The sequence below is a fragment of the Pongo pygmaeus genome, chromosome 19 (genome assembly GCF_028885625.2).
Source record: "Pongo pygmaeus isolate AG05252 chromosome 19, NHGRI_mPonPyg2-v2.0_pri, whole genome shotgun sequence".
Taxonomy (NCBI): Eukaryota; Metazoa; Chordata; class Mammalia; order Primates; family Hominidae; genus Pongo; species Pongo pygmaeus.
Window position 1 is genome coordinate 59,656,721 of NC_072392.2, and position 19,324 is coordinate 59,676,044.

Genomic DNA, 19,324 nt, shown 5'->3' on the forward strand with positions numbered 1-19,324 from the left:
AGTTCTGTATATATTTTAAATATTAATCTTTTATTACATATATGATTTGCAGATGTTTTCTCCTAGTGTGTGGGTTGCCTTTTCCCTCTGTGGATTGTGTCATTTGACATTTAAAGTTTTTAATTTGAGGAAGCCCATTTTATGTGTTTTTCCTTTTGTTCCCTGTGCTTTTGGTGTCATAGCCAAGAAAACATTGCCTAATCCAGTGTCATGAAGCTTTCTCCTGTTTTCTTCCAAGAGTTTTAGTTCTTGCCTTTAGTCTTACTTTTAGTCTTTCATCCATTAAGAATTAAATTTTGTTTATGGTGTTGGGGAAGGGTCTGACTTGCTTGCCCATGGATATCCAGTTTTCCCAGCACTATTTGTTGAAAAGACTTTCCTCATTGAATGGTTTTAGCACCATTGTCAAAATCATTTGACCATATAGTTGAGTGTTTGTTTTTGGGTTCTCTTTGTGTGTGTTGTTTATTAAAATTGGCTGTATTAATGTTTGATAATGATATGAATAATCCAGTAAAGGTGGGTTGGTGAGGAGATAATTGCAAAATATATAGAATTCTCTTCATATAAGGAAGACAATTTAGTAGAATGAATAAAGGTTATGAATAGGCCATTAACATAAGAAATACAAATGTACAATAAAAATATGAAAAGATATTCGGCCTCACCTGCTATTCAAGGAAATGGTATATTAAACCAAATGGTATATTAAAACCAAAAGTACAGCTTTTTGGGTGGACTTTCTCAAAAAGCCTTTGTTACATATTTTGCAGATACAGTTGACCCTTGAACAGCACAGGCTTGTTGTACTGTACAGGTCCACTTAATATTTGAATTTTTTTCAACCAGAGGAAGATTGAAAATACAGTATTTGTGTGATGCCAAACCTGCATATAGGAGGGCCAACTTTTGTATAGGTGGATTCTGCAGGTCTTACGGTGGGACTTCAGTCAAGGATTTTAGTGTACGCAGGGGTCCTGGAACCAACCCCCACATATACCAAGGGACAACTGTCTCTTCCCCATTGCCACCTTTTTTTCCTGCTAATCACAGAGTTTTAAAATTTTATCTTAGACAACTGTATTAATAATATTCATGGGTCTTATTTTTATTCGGAAGGCTTTTTAACTCCCAGGTTAATAAAAATAACCCTTAATTTCTTCTGGTACTTTTTGTTTTCTAACTTTTTTACATATAGGTCATTAATTCATATAAAGTTAATTTTATATGATGCTGTGTGAGGTAAATGGAATGATGTTTTTCCCCAACTGAATAAAACATGTTTTTTGAAATATGACGCAATATGAAATCCATCCTTTATTATAGACCAGATTCCCAAACATACTTCTGTTTTTGGACTCATAGAGGTTGAAACGACTGAAATTGCCAATACTCAAGTTTTGGACATACAAAAACAGCAATTTGGTATTGTTTAACCCAGTATTTGTCGTGTCCTCTACCAGACTAACACTTTTTTAAATTACTGTAGTTTTATAGTTTGTAATACTATGATAGGATATGTTTATTCTGTTTTTGGTTTTCAAAATGTTGTTGGTGGTTCTTGCACTTTTAATCCTCCTCCAAAGTATTTTGACTGGAATTGCTTTACATTTAAAGATTAGTTTAGGGGTGCTGGGCACCATGGCTCCTGCCTGTTAATCCCAGCATGATGGGATGCTGATGGGGGAGGATGGCTTCTTGAGCCCAGGAGTTCAAGATCACATGGCAAGACCTTAATCTCTACAAAAATAATTTTTTTTGATAAGCCAGTCATGGTAGTATGTACCTGTAACCCCAGCTACTTGGGAGGCTGCGGTGGGAGGATTACTTGAGGTCAGGAATTTGAGGTGCAGTGAGCCATGATCGTGCTACTGCACTCCAATCTGGGCAAGTCTCTCTCTCTCTTAAAAAAAGAGAGACTAATTTGGGCAATTGAGGTCTTTTCAGCATCAAAGCATTCATGTCTAGGAATGTGGTACTTCTCTCCATTTATTCAGGTCATCTGTTATATTCATATCCTTTTTTAGAACTTTCAATTTTTTTCATATAAGTTCTATATATGTCTTGTTAAATTCATTTCTCAATGCATTATATCTTAGGTAGCTATTGTGAGTGGAATCTCTTTTTCTCTCATAGTATTTTCTAATTGTTACTGACATAAAAGACAAAAATATTGATTTTTATGTTTATTCTGTATTCAACCAATGTGGCAATTTTTTTTTTTTTTTTTTGGTACGGAATTTCACTCTTGTTGCCCAGGCTGGAGAGTGATGGCGCGATCTCGGCTCACTGCAACCTCCGCCTCCTGGGTTCAAGTGATTCTCCTTTGTCAGCCTCCCAAGTAGCTGGGATTAGAGGTGCATGCCACCACGCCCGGCTAGTTTTTGTATTTTTAGTAGAGACGGGATTTCATCATCTTGGTCAGGCTGGTCTTGAACTCCTGACCTCAGGTGATCCACCCACCTCGGCCTCCCAAAGTGCTGGGATTACAAGCGTGAGCCACCACACCTGGCCTGGTGAATTTGTTTTATTAACAGTTTTTCAATCAGTTATCTTGATTTTCTTTTCTTTTTTTTTTTTTTTTTAATTTATGAAGTATTTATTGATCATTCTTGGGTGTTTCTCGGAGAGGGGGATATGGGAGGGTCATAGGATAATAGTGGAGAGAAGGTCAGGAGATAAACACATGAATAAAGGTCTCTGGTTTTCCTAGGCAGAGGACCCTGCGGCCTTCTGCAGTGTTTCTGCCCCTGGGTACTTGAGATTAGGGAGTGGTGATGACTCTTAAAGAGCATGCTGCCTTCAAGCATCTGTTTAACAAAGCACATCTTGCACCGCCCTTAATCCATTTAACCCTGAGTTGACACAGCATATGTTTCAGAGAGCATGGGGCTGGGGGAAAGGCCATAGATCAACAGCATCCCAAGGCAGAAGAATTTCTCCTAGTCAGAACAAAATGGAGTCTCCTATGCCCACCTCTTTCTACACAGACACAGCAACAATCTGATCTCTCCTTCCTTTCCCCACACTTCCCCCCCTTCTCTTCAACAAAACCGCCATCGTCCTCATGGCCCGCTCCCGATGGTCGCTGTCTCTTCGGAGCTGTTGGGTACACCTCCCAGACAGGGCAGCCGGGCAGAGGCGCTCCTCACCTCCCAGACAGGGCGGCCGGGCAGAGGCGCTCCTCGCTTCCCAGACGGGGCCGCCCGGGCAGAGGCGCTCCTCACTTCCCAGACGGGGCCGCCCGGGCAGAGGCGCTCCTCACTTCCCAGACGGGGCCGCCCAGGCAGAGGCGCTCCTCACTTCCTCCCATACCGGGTGGCAGCCGGGCAGAGGCGCTCCTCGCTTCCCAGACGGGGCCGCCCGGGCAGAGGCGCTCCTCACTTCCCAGACGGGGTGGCAGCCGGGCAGAGGTGCTCCTCATCTCCCAGATGGGGCGGCCGGGCAGAGGTGCTCCTCATCTCCCAGACGGGGCAGCCGGGCAGAGGTGCTCCTCACTTCCTCCCAGACGGGGTGACGGCCGGGCAGAGGCGCTCCTCACCTCCCAGACGGAGTGGTCAGGCAGAGGCGCTCCTCACTTCCCATATGGGGTGGCGGCCGGGCAGAGGCGCTCCTCACTTCCCAGATGGGGCAGCCGGGCAGAGGCGCTCCTCACTTCCTCCCAGACGGGGCGGCTGGGCAGAGGTGCTCCTCATCTCCCAGATGGGGCAGCCGGGCATAGGTGCTCCTCACTTCCTCCCAGACGGGGTGGCAGCCGGGCAGAGGCGCTCCTCACTTCCCAGATGGGGCGGCCGGGCAGAGGCGCTCCTCACTTCCCATACGGGGTGGCGGCCGGGCAGAGGCGCTCCTCACTTCCTCCCAGACGGGGTGGTGGCCAGGCAGAGGCACTCCTCACTTCCCAGACGGGGTGGCCGGGCAGAGGCGCTCCTCACTTCCCAGATGGGGCAGCTGGGCAGAGGTGCTCCTCACTTCCTCCCAGACGGGATGGCGGCCAGGCAGAGGCGCTCCTCACCTCCCAGACGGGGCGGCGGCCAGGCAGAGGCGCTCCTCACCTCCCAGACGGGGCGGCCGGGCAGAGGCACTCCTCACCTCCCAGACGGGGCGGCTGGGCAGAGGCGCTCCTCACCTCCCAGAAGGGGCGGCTGGGCAGAGGCGCTCCTCACTTCCCATATGGGGTGGCAGCCGGGCAGAGGCGCTCCTCACTTCCCAGATGGGGTGGCGGCCAGGCAGAGGCGCTCCTCACTTCCCAGATGGGGCAACCGGGCAGAGGCGCTCCTCACTTCCTCCCAGACGGGGTGGCGGCCAGGCAGAGGCGCTCCTCACCTCCCAGACGGGGCGGCCGGGCAGAGGTGCTCCTCATCTCCCAGACGGGGCAGCCGGGCAGAGGCGCTCCTCACTTCCTCCCAGACGGGGTGGCAGCCGGGCAGAGGCGCTCCTCACATCCCAGACGATGGGCGGCCGGGCAGAGGCGCTCCTCACTTCCCAGATAGGGCGGCCGAGCAGAGGGGCTCCTCACATCCCAGACGACGGGCGGCCAGGCAGAGATGCTCCTCACTTCCTAGATGGGGTGGCGGCGGGGCAGAGGCTGTAATCTTAGCACTTTAAGAGGCCAAGGCAGGAGGCTGGTAGGTGGAGGTTGCAGCGAGCCGAGATCACACCACTGCACTCCAGCCTGAGCACCATTGAGCATTGAGTTAGCGAGACTCCGTCTGCAATCCCAGCACCTCGGGAGGCCGAGGCAGGCAGATCACTCGAGGCCAGGAGCTGGAGACCAGCCCGGTCAACACGGTGAAACCCCGTCTCCACCAAAAATACAAAAACCATTCAGGCGTGGCGGCGCGCGCCTGCAATCCCAGGCACTCGGCAGGCCGAGGCAGGAGAGTCACAGGAGCCCGAGGCAGGGAGGTTGCAGCGAGCCGAGATCATGGCAGTACAGTCCAGCTTCGATAACAGCGGGAGACCGAAAAAAGAAGGAGAGGGAGACCGAAGAAAGGGGAGGGAGAGGGAGAGGGAGAGGGAGAGACCAGTTATCTTGATTTTCTAAGTATTTATATCATCAGCAGATAATCATAATTTGTTTATTCCTTTTCTGCTTATTTTTTGTATTGCATTGTCTAGGCAGGTACCTCAACAGTTTCTTAGTAACAGTGGTAGGATTTTTATAATTTTTCAACTTTATTTAGGAATTCTTTTAGTTTTTTTCTCATTAAATTTGAGGTTTGCTATATGTTTCAATAGGTAGTTTTTTGTTTTTGTGTTTGTTTCTTTTTTTTGAGACAGAGTCTTGCTCTGTCACCCAGGCTAGGGTACAGTAGCGCCATCTCGGCTTACTGTAAGCTCCGCCTCCTGGGTTCACGCCATTCTCCTGCCTCAGCCTCCCGAGTAGCTGGGACTACAGGTGCCTGCCACCACGCCTGACTAATTTTTTTGTATTTTTTAGTAGAGACGGACCATGTTAGCCAGGATGGTCTTGATCTCCTGACCTCGTGATCTCCCTGTCTCGGCCTCCCAAAGATTACAAGCCTGTTTCTATCAAGTTAAAAAAGCTGTGTGCAATGGCTCGCGCCTGTAATCCCAGCACTTTGGGAGGCCAAGTCGGGCAGATTACTTGAGGCCAGTTAGAGACCAGCCTGGCCAACATGGAGAAACCCCGTCTCTACTAAAAATACAAAAAAATTAGCTGGGCATGATGGCACACGCCTGTAATCCCAGCTACTCAGGAGGCCAAGGCACGAGAATCGCTTGAACCCAGGAGGTGGAGGTTGCAGTGAGCCAAGATTGCACCACCACACTCTAGCCTAAGTGACGAGTGAGACTGTCTCAAAAAAAAAAATAAAAAAGTTAAAAGGTACATCCTTCTATTTATAGTAACAACAATACCAATAATGGCTAACATTTACTAAGTGTTAACTGTGTGCCAGACATTATTCTAACTTCTGAGTCACATGCATTGACTCACTTAATCTTAACAAGAAATCTAAGAGGTAAGGTAAGTCAATTTCATTCCCAATTTACAGATGAGGAAACCAAGGCAGCAGGCATTGAATAATGTTGCTAGTTTCACATTGGTAATTGGCAAAGCCAGAAACTTGAACCCCAGAGCCTATGCCCTTCACCCTAACACCAAACTGCCTATTTTCTTACTACGAGAATTTCTTTTCTTTTTAAACTGAAGCTGTATAGAATTATATCAAATGATGTTTTGACATTTGTCAAAATGATTACTATTTTGTTCCATTACTTTGTTATCATAAAATAAATTATATTATTTTTCTAATGTTGACCATTCTTGAAATACTGGAATGCATCCTATTTAGTTTGGGCCTATAATTTTTTAAAAAAAACACTGCTATATTCAGTTTGCTAATATTTTACTTAGGATCCTTGACTACATAGTCATAAGTGAAATCGATCTATTTCATTACATTATCCTTAACCCACTTTAGTTCTAATTCTATGCTTGTTTTACAGATTAAATTCAGATGTTTTTGTCCTTTTCTATGCTATAAAATTATTTTAACTATATGTTATTTGCTCCTATGCTGTATTAAACTTTATGTCTGATAAAAAGCATTCATAAAACTAGTATAATAACTCTTTCAGAGTTAGAACTTTAACAGCTTTTTAAATTTCTGTTGCATTTATTGATTTCCTCATATTTTTAATTTTTTTAATTTTTAATTTTTGTGGGTACATTGTAGGTATATATATTTATAGGATATATGAGATATTTTGATACAGGCTTACAATGCATAATAATCACATCAGGGTAGATGGAGTATCCATCATCTGAAGCATTTATCCTTTGTGTTAAAACAATCCAATTGTACTCTTTTAGTTATTTTCAGAAGTACAATTAATTATTGTAGACTGTAGTCACTGTTGTACTAACGAATACTAGATCTTATTCGTTCTATCTAACTATATTTTTGTACCCATTAACCATCCCCCCAGCCACCCACTACACTCCCTAGCCTCTGGTAACCATTGCTCTGTTATCTTGAGTTCAGTTGTTTTAATTTTTAGCCGCCACAAATAAGTGAGAATGTGTGGAGTTTGTCTTTCTGTGCCTGATGTATTTCACCTAACATAATGATCTCCAGTTCCACCCATGTTGTTGCAAATGACAGGATCTCATTCCTTTTTTATGGCTGAATAGTATTCCATGTGTATATGTACTACTTTTTTTTTTTTTTTTTTTTTTGAGATGGAGTCTCACTCTGTTGCCCAGGCTGGAGTGCAGTGGCGCAATCTCGACTCACTGCAACCTCTGCCTCCGGGATTCAAGTCATTCTCCTGCCTCAGCCTCCCAGGTAGCTGGGACTACAGGCATGCGCCACCACGCCCAGCTAATTTTTTTGTATTTTTTAGTAGAGATGGGGTTTCACCATGTTGGTCAGGCTGGTCTCGAACTCCTGACCTCAAATGATCCACTTGCGTCGGGCTTACAAAGGCTGGGATTACGGGTGTGAGCTACCACGCCCAACCCACATTTTCTTTATCCATTTGTCTGTGGATCTGAGGTTGCTTCCAAACCATGGTTATTGTGAATAGTGCTGTAGTAAACATGGGAGTGCAGATACCTCTTTGATATGCTAATTTGCTTTCTTTTGGGTATATAACCAGCAGTAGGATTGCTGGATCGTATGGTAGATCTATTTTTAGTTTTTCTGAGGAACCTCCAAACTGTTTTCTGTAGTGGTTTTACTAACTTACATTCCCACCAATGGTGTAGGAGAATTGCCTTTTCTCTACATCTTCACCAGCATTTGTTATTGCCTGTGTTTTGGATAAAAGCCATTTTAACTGGGATGAGATGGTATCTTATTGTAGTTTTGATTTGCATTTCTCTGATGATCAGTGATGTTGAGCACTTTTTCATATGCCTGTTTGCTATTTGTGTGTCTTCTTTTAAGAAATATCTATTCAGATTTTTACCCATTTTTTAATCAGATTATTGAATTTTTTCCTATAGAGTTGTTTGAGATCCTGGTCATTAATCTCTTGTCAGATGTAGTTTTCTCATACTTCTGCTGCTACTTAAGTCAGTTACTATAGTTTTCCAAGAAAAACTAATTATATTTGGATCTTTAAATTTATTGATATACCGTCATTTATTCTATTTTCTTAAATTTTTAAAACTTCTTGTGCATATGGGGTGTTAACTTCTTTTTCACTTATTTTATTGCTTACTCTTGTTTTTTTTTCTCCTTTGATTTGACCTGCTGAAGGGATTTGCTAATTTTGTTCATCTCCTCAAAGACTAAGTTCTTAGATTTATTTCATCCATTGTCTTTTACCATTTCATTATATTTCTGCTTTTGTCTTTGTTAATGCTTTTTTTTTTTTTCCCTTTTTGAGACAGAGTCTCGCTCTGTCCGCCAGGCTGGAGTGCAGTGGCGTGATCTTGACTCACTGCAACCTCCGTCTCTTGGGCTCAAGCACTTCTCCTACCTCAGCCTCCTGAGTAGCTGGGATTACAGGTGTGTGCCACCACACCAGGCTAATTTTTGTATTTTTAGTAGAGATGGAGTTTCACCATGCTGGCCAGGCTGGTCTCGAACTCCTGACCTCAGGTAGTCCACCCACTTTGGCCTCCCAAAGTGCTGGGATTACTGGCATGAGCCACCGCGCCCAGCCTGTTAATGCATTCTTTTTTCCTTAACCGATAATTCATTTATCCTTTTAGTAGAGAAATTGGTCATCATTTTTCCTAAGTCTAGAACATTTATCTAAGTCTAAGAACATTTTCATTAACCCTCTCCCTAGAACTCCAAACCCATTAAAAGTCATCCCCATCTTCCCCTTCTCCTATCTTCTGGTAACCACTAATCTACTTTTTCCCTATGGATTTTTCTTCTTCTGGACTTTTTTTTTTTTTTTTTTTTTGAGATGGAGTCTTGCCCTGTCTCCCAGGCTGGAGTGTAGTGGCACAATCTCAGCTCACTGCAAGCTCTGCTTCCCGGGTTCACGCCATTCTCCTGCCTCAGCCTCCCGAGTAGCTGGGACTACAGGTGTGTGCCACCATGCCCAGCTAATTTTTGTATTTTTAGTAGAGACGCGGTTTCACCATGTTGGCCAGGATGGTCTCAATCTCTTGACCTCATGCTCCACCCACCTCAGCCTCCCAAAGTGCTGGGATTACAGATGTGAGCCACTGCACCCAGCCTGGACTTTTCATATAGACTCATAACATATGAGGTCTTCTATGTCTGGCTTATTTCACTTAACACAGCCCTTTCAAGGTTCATTCATGTTGTGGCATATATTCCTTTTTATGGCTGCATGATATTTTATTGTATGGCTGTACTACACACTGTTTATCCACTCATTAGTTGATGGATATTCGGGTTGTTTCTACTTTTTGGCTATTATCAGTAGTGCTGCTATGAACATTCGTGTACAAGTTTTTGTTTGGACACATGGTTTTGTTTGAGTATATGCTTAGAAGTGGAATTAATGGGTTACATGGCAACTGTGTTTAACTTTTTGAGGACGTACCAGTGCCAGACTATTTTCCAAAGTAGCTGCATCATTTTATATTCCCAGCAGCAGTATATGAGGGCTCCAGGTTTTCTACACCGTTGGCAACACTTATTGTCCCTCTTTTTTTCCTTGCCCATTGCATTGTCTTGGCATCCTTGTCAAAAATCAGTGGACCATAAATGTAAGGGTTTGTTTCTAGACTCTCAATTCTGTTTTGATGGTATATATGTGTATATGGCAGTACCACATAGTCTTGATTACTTATAGTAATCAAGTTATAGTAACTTTTGAAATCAGAAGTGAGTGTTCCATTTAAGATTGTTTTGGGTATTGTGGGTCTCTTACATTTTCATATGGATTTTAGGATTAGCTTGTCAATTTCTGCAAAAAAAAAACAAAAACACAGCTACTATTTTTATAGAAATTGTGTTGAATCTGTAGATCAATTTTAAGAATATTGCTTTGTTAACAGTATTAAGTGTTCCAATCAGTGATGAACACAGGATGTCTTTGCTGTTGTCTCTATTTTCTTTCAACAATGTGTGGTAGTTTTCAGTGGACAAGTCTCACATTTCTTTTGTTAAATAAATTCCTAAGTATTTTAATTGTATTTTATGCTATTAAAAATGAAATTGTTTTCTTAACTTCATTCTCACATTGTCTGCTAGTGCAGAGAAATACAATAAGTTATTTTGTCTTATATCCTGCAACCTTGCTAAACCTGTTTATTATCTATTAATGAATTTCTTCTTTTTATTTTTATTCTTTTTTACAATTTTATTTTTATTCTTTTTTAAAAATGTATTTTTAAAAGAGATTTATTTAACTCACAGTTCTGCAGGCTGAATTCAAGGGCAGGGCCCTGCCTTCTGGCAATAGCATTCTTGCTTGCTTATTTTTATTGTCTTCCTAGCTTTCGAATCTATGCATATTAGGTCATATAGTCCCTTTTTTCCCTAATTAATTCATTTTAAGCCTATACGTTTTCTTTTCACTACTGGTTTGGCCACAGACATTTTGATTTCAAGTACCATAATTGTAATTTGTTTCTAACTCAGCATTGATTTTCTTTTTAATCCAATTAATACTTTATAATTTCCAAATGTTTGACGGGTTATATTTTTGTTAATAGTTTAACTGCATTGAAATTTGTATGATTTTTTCTTATGGAGCTCACAGATAATCTTTTAAGTTAAGATTTTACAGGCTGTGTGCGGTGGCTCATGCCTGTAATCCCAGCACTTTGGGAGGCCGAGGCAGGTGGATCACCTGAGGTCAGGTGTTCGAGACCAGCCTGGCCAACATGACAAAACCCCGTCTCTACTAAAAATACAAAAATTAGCTGGGCATGGTGGCGGGTGCCTGTAATCTCAGCTACTCGGGAGGCTGAGGCAGGAGAATTGCTTGAACCCAGGAGGTGGAGGTTGTAGTGAGCCAAGATCGCTCCATTGCACTCCAGCCTGGGCAACAAGAGCAAGACTCCGTCTGGGGAAAAAAAAAAAAAAAAGATTCTGCTCCACAAGCAACAAGATGGGAATGTTTTATGACAAAAGTCTAAACCAGTTGGGGCTACAGAATGTTGTTTATTTTTAGACAGTAGAGAGAACAGCTTCCATGCAAGGTAAGATTAAGACTTTTTCTGACAGACTAAATAGTGAGTTTTGTGCTGTTGTAGCCTATTCAGAGGTGTTCTTAAATGTCTTTGCAGCCACAAATAAGAAGAGTAATTCGCCCAAGCCAGCTCGATCCAGTGTAGCAGGTAGTCTATCACTTCGAAGAGCAGTGGACCCTGGAGAAAATAGTCGTTCAAAGGGAGACTGTCAGACTCTGTCTGAAGGTAAATTTGAGGGATTCAGAATGTACTTCTAGTGGGGTAGATATTTATTACCTGAAATTGATGTTATCATGGAGCTTTAGATCTTGAAGGGTACCAAAAATGCTAAAGTTGGATTTGAAAGTTTCTTTTTTTGAAACAGGGTCTCACTTTGTCACCCAGGCTGGAGTGCAGTGGTGCGATCTTGGCTCACTGTGGCCTCGACCGGTGGTTTAAGAGATCCTCCTGCCTCAGCCCCACCAAATAGCTGGGACTACAGGTGTGCACCACTACACCTGGCTAATTTTTGTATTTTTTGTAGAGACAGGTTGCCCAGGCTGGTCTTAAACTCCTGAGCTCAAGCAATCCATCTGCCTCAACCTCCCAAAGTGCTAGGATTACAGGAATGAGCCCCACCACACCTGGCTGGAAAGTTTCTTGATCTCACAACAGAACAGACCCTTAACAAAATACAGCCATTAGACTATGTATTCTAAACACCTTAATTTTATTTATTTTTTTATTTTTGTTTTTTTTCCTGAGACAGAGTCTTGCTCTGTTTTCCAGGCTAGGGATGCAGTGGTACAATCATAGCTCACTGTAGCCTTGACCTCCCAGACAAAAGTGATCCTTCCACCTCAGCCTCCCAAGTAGCTGGGACCACAGACACAGACACATGCAGCCATACCTGGCTTTTTTTTTTTTTTTTTTTTTTTTTGCTGAGACAGGATTTTGCTACATTGTCCAGGCTGGTCTTGAACTTTTGGGCTCAAACAGTCTTCCTCTCTCAGCCTCCCAAAGTGTAAAATTACAGGTGTGAGCCATAACACTTGGCCTGGACTCCTTAATTTTAAATGCCTGGCATAAAAAACAGATATGTTTCAAAATTATTTTTGAAGTGTTTTTGTTTTGTTTTGTTTTTTTGTTTTGTTTTGTTTTGAGATGGAGTTTTTTGCTCTTGTTGCCCAGGCTGGAGTGCAATGGTGCGATCTCGGCTCACTGCAACCTCCACTCACCGTGTTCAAGTGATTCTCCTGCCTCAGTCTCCCGAGTAACTGGGACTACAAGTGCATGCCACGACGCCTGGCTAATTTTTGTATTTGTAGTAGAGACAGGGTTTCGCCACATTGGCCAGGCTGGTCTTGAGCTCCTGACCTCAGGTGATCCATCTGCCTTGGCTTCCCAGAGTGCCAGGATTACAGGCATGAGCCACCACGCCTGGCCTATTTTTGAAGTTTTTATGTAGTTTTAAAATTATATATATAGTGAGATGTTCTAATGTAACTGAGAGAGACCTTTCATGTTTATTTGCCTTCTTTCTGATTATCTCTCCTTTTTTTTGTTTTGTTTTGTTGTTTTTTTTTTGGAGACAGAGTCTTGCGCTGTTGTCCAGGCTGGAGTATAGCACAATCTCAGCTCACTGCAACCTCCGCCTCCCAGGTTCAAGTGATCCTTGTGTCTCAAACTCCCAGATAGCTGGGGTTACAGGCGCACACCACCATGCCTAGCTAATTTTTGTATTCCGTCTTCCTTTTTTTTGAAGGCTCCCCAGGAAGCTCTCAGTCTGGGAGCAGGCATAGTTCTCCCCGAGCCTTGATACATGGCAGTATCGGTGATATTCTGCCAAAAACTGAAGACCGGCAGTGTAAAGCTTTGGATTCAGATGCTGTTGTGGTTGCAGTTTTCAGTGGCTTGCCTGCTGTTGAGAAAAGGAGGAAAATGGTCACCTTGGGGTAAATTAAGTTGTTTTGTATGTGTAATGGTATAATAGCTAATAGCTTTGTTTGGAACTTTAAGTATGCATCATGATGAACAAATTAATTTCTACCTTGTTAATTTTTTAGTGGACAGAAAATACATTTATTGCACTAAATTTTAACTTTTTAAATTTTTTTTTAACAGAGCCTCACTCTGTCACCCAGGCTGGAGTGCAGTGGCGTGATCTCAGCTCACTGCAACTTCTGCCTCCTGGGTTTAAGTGATTCTCCTGCCTCAGCCTCCCAAGTAGCTGGGATTACAGGTGCCTGCCACCACACCCTGCTAATTTTTGTATTTTTAGTAGAGACGAGGTTTCTCCATGTTGGCCAGGCTGGTCTTGAACTCCTGAGACCACAAGTGATATGCCCACCTCAGCCTCCCAGAGTGTTGGGATTACAGGCGTGAGCCACTGCACCTGGCCTAAATTTTAACTTTTTAAAGTATCAGAGATTTTACTTTTTTTTTTTAATCGGATGAGATAGTACTTTTTTTTTTTTTTTTTGAGATGGAGTCTCGCTCTGTCGCCCAGGCTGGAGTGCAGTGGCACCATCTCGGCTCACTGAAAGCTCTGCCTCCCAGGTTCACGCCATTCTCCTGCCTCAGCCTCTCCGAGTAGCCGGGACTACAGGCGCTCACCACCACGCCCGGCTGATTTTTTTTGTGTGTGTTTTTAGTAGAGACGGGGTTTCACCATGGTCTCAAGAGATAGTACTCTTTTTAATGGGATGAGATAGTACCAGAAGTTTAATTTATGTTAGAGCTCATTTTCACAATGATACGTAACCTTATGTGAACTCTGCCGCAAAATTTGTGTGTGTTGGCGGTGCGGGGGCGGTCAGCCTTTTTTTTTTTTTTTTTTTTTTTTTTTTTCAGTCTATCCTACACTTGTCAAAGATGTTAGTGTTGGGCTATATTATGTGTCACAGGCATTTATATATATTTTGTATGAAACAAAGCACTTACAGCAACTTTAACACTGCTTTTCTGCTTTTATCTCACCTTTCTTCTCTCCTCTTATCAAAGTATCCTCAAAACTTATAGTTGGAATTTCCCAAAAAGATACATAGTAGTTAACATATTTATCTCTCCCCTAGGAGACATAAACTCAAATCCCAGGCATGGCAATTAAACTTCCATCTATTCAAAAGATAGAGTGATTATGGATATTGGCTATGGATGTGGCAGATGATTAGCCATTAATATCCATCTGCTTATCTATTTTATGGATATTAAACCTATTTCTAAATTTAAACAATGAAATAGTTCTATTTTGGAGACCCTGAAAAGAATTTTACCTAAATTGGAGAAAGATTAACACCCTTAAGTAACAACCTTAAGTTTACTCAATTTTATGTAGTCAAGGTCTGGCTCATTACCAAAACTACAAGATCAGCTGGTGGTTTAGCTTTCTGGCTCAAGTTTCAGTAGTAGAAAGGTGTTAAAATCACTGGAGATTATCTTGTCTTCCCTACCTACTACCTAGCCTGATGTTTTATACATTTCTTCAAATTAAAGTGCAACTAGCTCTTACATTTTATTTGCTATGGGGATATTTTTATCTGCCTTTAGTCATCACAATTAAATATACATGAACTTAGTTTTTTTTTTTTTCTAGAGTGTAAAATCCTGTACAAGTGTCTGCAGCTTGATCCTCATTTTGCAGTTGGTTTTATCTGCCAGCCTGGTTCATGTAGGTGCTGTCCAGCTCATGTCTTTTTTTTCCCTGCCTGATTTAAAGTAGTGTAAGCAAAAAGTTTAAATACTGATGAAAGGCTGGGCACAGTGGCACACACCTGTAATCCCGGCACTTTTGGAGGCTGAGGTGGGAGGATGGCCTGAGCCCAGGAGTTTGAGAACACCCTGGGCAACATAGCAAGACCTTGCCTCTGTTTATTTTTTAAATAAAAATAAATATTAAATACTAATGATAAGTGTGTCAAAATGAAAGGAAAAAAGAATAAGTGAAAAATTTCCCATCCTTATCTCCCATGACCTAGTTTTCCAACCCCCTGCCCACACATATTCATGCTGTTCTTAATTTTTCATGTATGCTGTGTCTTCTCAGTTTTTGTATATATTTAAGGAACTGTGACTATGTAGCTTTTTTAATACAAAAGACGTACTTTATTTTCTCATTCAGTAATATCTCTCAGGCCAGGCACGGTGGCTCACACCTGTAACCCCAGCACTTTGGGAGGTTGAGGTGGGCAGATCACTTGAGGTCAGGAGTTCGAGACCAGCCTGGCCATCATGGTGAAACACTATCTCTACTAAAAACAAAGTACAAAAATTGCCGGGCGTGGTTCTGGACACCTGTAATCCCAGCTACTTGTGAGACTGAGGCAGGAGAATCACTTGAGCCCAGGAGGCAGCGGTTGCAGTGAGCTGAGATCACATCACTACACTCTAGTCTGGGTGACAGAGTGAGACTCTTTCTCAAATAATAGTAATAATAATATATCTCAAAAGTCTTTCCCTATTAGAACATATTATTTAAAACTTAAGTTAAAATTTTATTGAGCTAATTATAGATTCACATGCAGTTGTAAGAAATAATGCAGAGAGATCCTGTGTACTTTTCTCCCCTAATGATAACATTTTGAAAAACTGTAGTACAGTATCACAACCAGGATGCCAACATTGATGTAATCCGCCATTTCATAACATTTTTTTGTGAATATTTGTGAAAAAAAATTTTTTTTTTTTTTTTTGGAGACAGAGTCTCGCTCTGTTGCCCAGGCTGGAGTGCAACGGTGCAACCTCGGCTCACTGCAACCTCCGCCTCCTGGGTTCAAGCAATTCTCTGCCTCAGCCTCCCGAGTACCTGGGATTACAGGCGCCCACCACCATACCCGGCTAATTTTTGTATTTTTAGTAGAGACAGGGTTTCACCATCTTGGCCAGGCTGGTGTTGAACTCCTACCTCAGGTGATCCACCCGCCTTGGCCTCCCAAAGTGCTGGGATTATAGCATAAGCCACTGTGCCAGGCCTTTAGTGAAATACTTTCAGATAAAATTTGAAATTTAGTATTAAACACCAGAGCATGTACCCTACTTAGTTTGGTGCTCAGTTCAAAAAGAAAATATAGATTATTGTGTCACTTACTAGTTATATAAAAATATCAAGTTGTTTTCTTCTTTGAGGGCTAATGCTAAAGGAGGTCATCTGGAAGGACTGCAGATGACTGATTTGGAAAATAATTCTGAAACTGGAGAGTTACAGCCTGTACTACCTGAAGGAGCTTCAGCTGGCCCTGAAGAAGGTAAGGAATGATAAACTTATAAGTAAGCAGGAAATGAGAATTCTGTTCCTTTTTTGGTGGTGGGTGGTGGGTGGTGGTGGTGGTGGTGGTGCTGCTGCTGCTGCTGCTGCTGTTGCTTTTGGTAGTGATAGGGATAGGGAGTGGTTGGTTTAATGGAAATGTTACTGAGATCTGCTATTCGACATGCTTGATCTGAACACAATATTCCTTGTGCCACTGAATTTGATTTGCTAAGATACCAAATACAGAGGAAGGCAAAATGGATAGGTTACTATATAAAAGGACAGGCCTTACTAGAACAGGCATTTGTATGGGGAAAAAATCTGCATATAGTTCATCTGTTTGGTCAATAAATATGTTAAGGCACCTACATACCAGGCGAATTTTTGCTAGATTTATTAATACAAAGTTGAATTAGATATGTTCACAATCTAATGGGGAAGATATGCCCCAGAACAACTAACTAGAATAGTAAATGTTAAGTATTTTTTAAAGTCAGTCTTAATTAGTGTCTGTAGATTGCTTTTTTTCTTCTTAAAGAAGCATTCCAAGTTTTGACCATTTTTTAAATCCTGTATGATGACTGACTTCAACTTGTTCTCAGCTGTACTTTCTACTGTTTCTTTTGCATGTTCTTCCAAGTCCATTATTGTTTATCTAAAAGCATAGAAGACATTTTGCAATTTGGGGCAAGAGAGGTGCTTGGAACAAGGCTATGTGTATTGCCCTTGCTGTGTGCTTTATAAATTGGTAGAAAAGAATGTCAACTCTCTTAATGATATTTGGCCTTGTAATTTTTTCATTTCTTAGTGAAACTCCGCCACCTTCCACCTCTGCACTCATTTGAATTTCAATGATTGATGAATTGTAGCTCAAAGCATACATACAGGTGCCAGCATCTACTCAGCTGCCTTAAGAAGAGGGTGTGTAGGTGGTGGCATTTTCAGGTTTCTCAGTTAAAGAACACTAAACATTTTGGTTTTCCTAATTGGTGCTTCTGTAATGGGCAGCATTATTTCAGTAGAAGAGATTAAATAGAAAAGATTTTTGTAAATGATGTGTTTATTGTTAAAACATCAAGAAAGAAATATTATGATTGAAGATCTTTATAGAATGGGCCTGTGGGGACTACTTTATTTTTCTGGTTTTTTTTTTCCCAAGATGGAGTCTAGCTCTGTTGCCCAGGCTGGAGTACAGTGGCACAATCTTGGCTCACTGCAGCCTCCAACTCCCGGGTTCAAGCGATTCTCCTGCCTCCAGCCTCTGCATAGCTGGGATTACAGGCACGTGCCAACACGCCTGGCTAATTTTTGTATTTTTAGTAAGAGATGGGATTTCACTGTGTTGGCCAGGCTGGTCTCGAACTCCTGACCTCGTGATCCACTCGCCTCAGCCTCCCAAAGTGCTGGGATTACAGGCATAAGCCACCGAGGCCGGCCGGGGAATAGTTACTTTCTATGTGTCTCCATACGTACTGGATTGTAGTAGCGTAAATTACTACAGAATATGCTGGAATTACAAGCTCATTTTTCTTCCACCAAGCGCAGTGGCTCATGCCTGTAATCCCAGTACTTTGGGAGGCTGAGGCAGGCGGATCACTTGAAGTCAGGAGTTTGAGACCAGCCTGGCAAACATAGTGACACCTCATCTCTACTAAATACAGAAAAATTAGCCAGGTGTGGTAGCAGACACCTGTAATCCCAGCTACTCGGGAGGCTGAGGCAGGAGAATTGCTTGAACCGGGAGGCAGAGGTTGCAGTGAGCCGAGATCACGCCACTGCACTCTAGCCTGGACGACATAGAGTGAGACTGTATCTCAAATGACAGTAATAACAAGCTCATTTTTTTCATGCAACATTTATGAAATGCTTCTAATTTACCGGATGTTGCATTTGATGCCAGTGATAAAATTCCTGAACTTAATATCTAGTTCAGACTTTCTCCACCTTAGCACCATTGCCATTTAGGCCACATAATTCTTTTATGGGGACTGTTCTCTGCATTGTGGAATGTTTAGCAGCATCCTCAGCTGTTAACCACTAGATACCAGTAGTGTTTCCCTCCTGTTACAACAACCAAAAATGTCTCTAGACATTGCTAAATGTTTCCTGGGAGGCAAAATCATCCCCAGTCAAGAACCAATAGTTGAACTAAATAATTCTCAACCAGAGGTGACCACTCCTTGAGAATCACTTGCCGGAGTGGGCCACAGTTATCAATAGAAATAAGTTGTAGCTCTCAGGTATGCTAGGTATGTGTGGTGGTAGTGGTAGGAGGGCGGCAAGGAGAGCAGTTGAAAACCAATTGTTAGGTGTCAGGGGAGACTAATAGCCCGTTATGATATAGGACGATGAGTGCTGTGATAAGGTTTATAGGCAGCTCAAAAATGATGAGATATGTAATAAAAATAATAGATAATACTAAGTTCTTACTGTGTTAAAGACTTTACCAGTATTCTGTTATTCTCAGAATAACTCTACATGGTAGTTGCTTTTGTTAACCTAGTTTTTACAAGTGAGTAAGCTGAGGCCTGGAGATGTAATTTACCTTACCCAAAGTCACAGGGTTAGAAATTGGAAGGCCAGGGCCGGGCACAGTGGCTCATGCCTGTAATCCCAACACTTTGGGAGGCCAAGGAGGGTGGATCACCTGAGGTCAGAAGTTCAAGACCAGCCTGGTCAACATGGTGAAACCCCATCTTTACTAAATATACAAAAATTAGCTGAGCGTGGTTGCGGGCACCTGTAATCCCATCTACTCAGGAGGCTGAGGCAGGAGAATTGCTTGAACCTGGGAGGCGGAGGTTACAGTGAGCTGAGATCGCACCGTTGCGCTCCAGCCTGGGCAACAAGAGTGAAACTTCATCTCAAAAAAAAAAGAAAAGAAATTGGAAGGTTGGGCATGTTGGCTAATGCCTGTAATCCCAGCACTTTGGGAAGGCCGAGGGGGGCGGATCTCCTGAGGTCAGGAGTTTGAGACCAGCCTGGCCAACATGGTGAAACCC

General features: G+C 42.5%; 1 protein-coding gene across 16 annotated transcripts in view; it reads left to right on the forward strand.

Annotated features, from left to right (window-relative positions):
• TRIM37 (tripartite motif containing 37) overlaps positions 1-19,324 on the forward strand; it is a 126,438-nt gene that overhangs the window by 79,726 nt on the left and 27,388 nt on the right. For 11 of the 16 annotated variants that reach the window (XM_054457918.2, XM_054457916.2, XM_063655646.1 and 8 more), the window contains 3 exons: positions 11,195-11,323; positions 12,843-13,032; positions 16,202-16,320. In XM_054457918.2, the coding sequence (XP_054313893.2) occupies positions 11,195-11,323; positions 12,843-13,032; positions 16,202-16,320 (438 nt within the window). The remainder of the gene's footprint in view (positions 1-11,194; positions 11,324-12,842; positions 13,033-16,201; positions 16,321-19,324) is intronic. The other 5 variants (XM_063655644.1, XM_063655651.1, XM_063655647.1 and 2 more) reach the window with 1 other exon arrangement.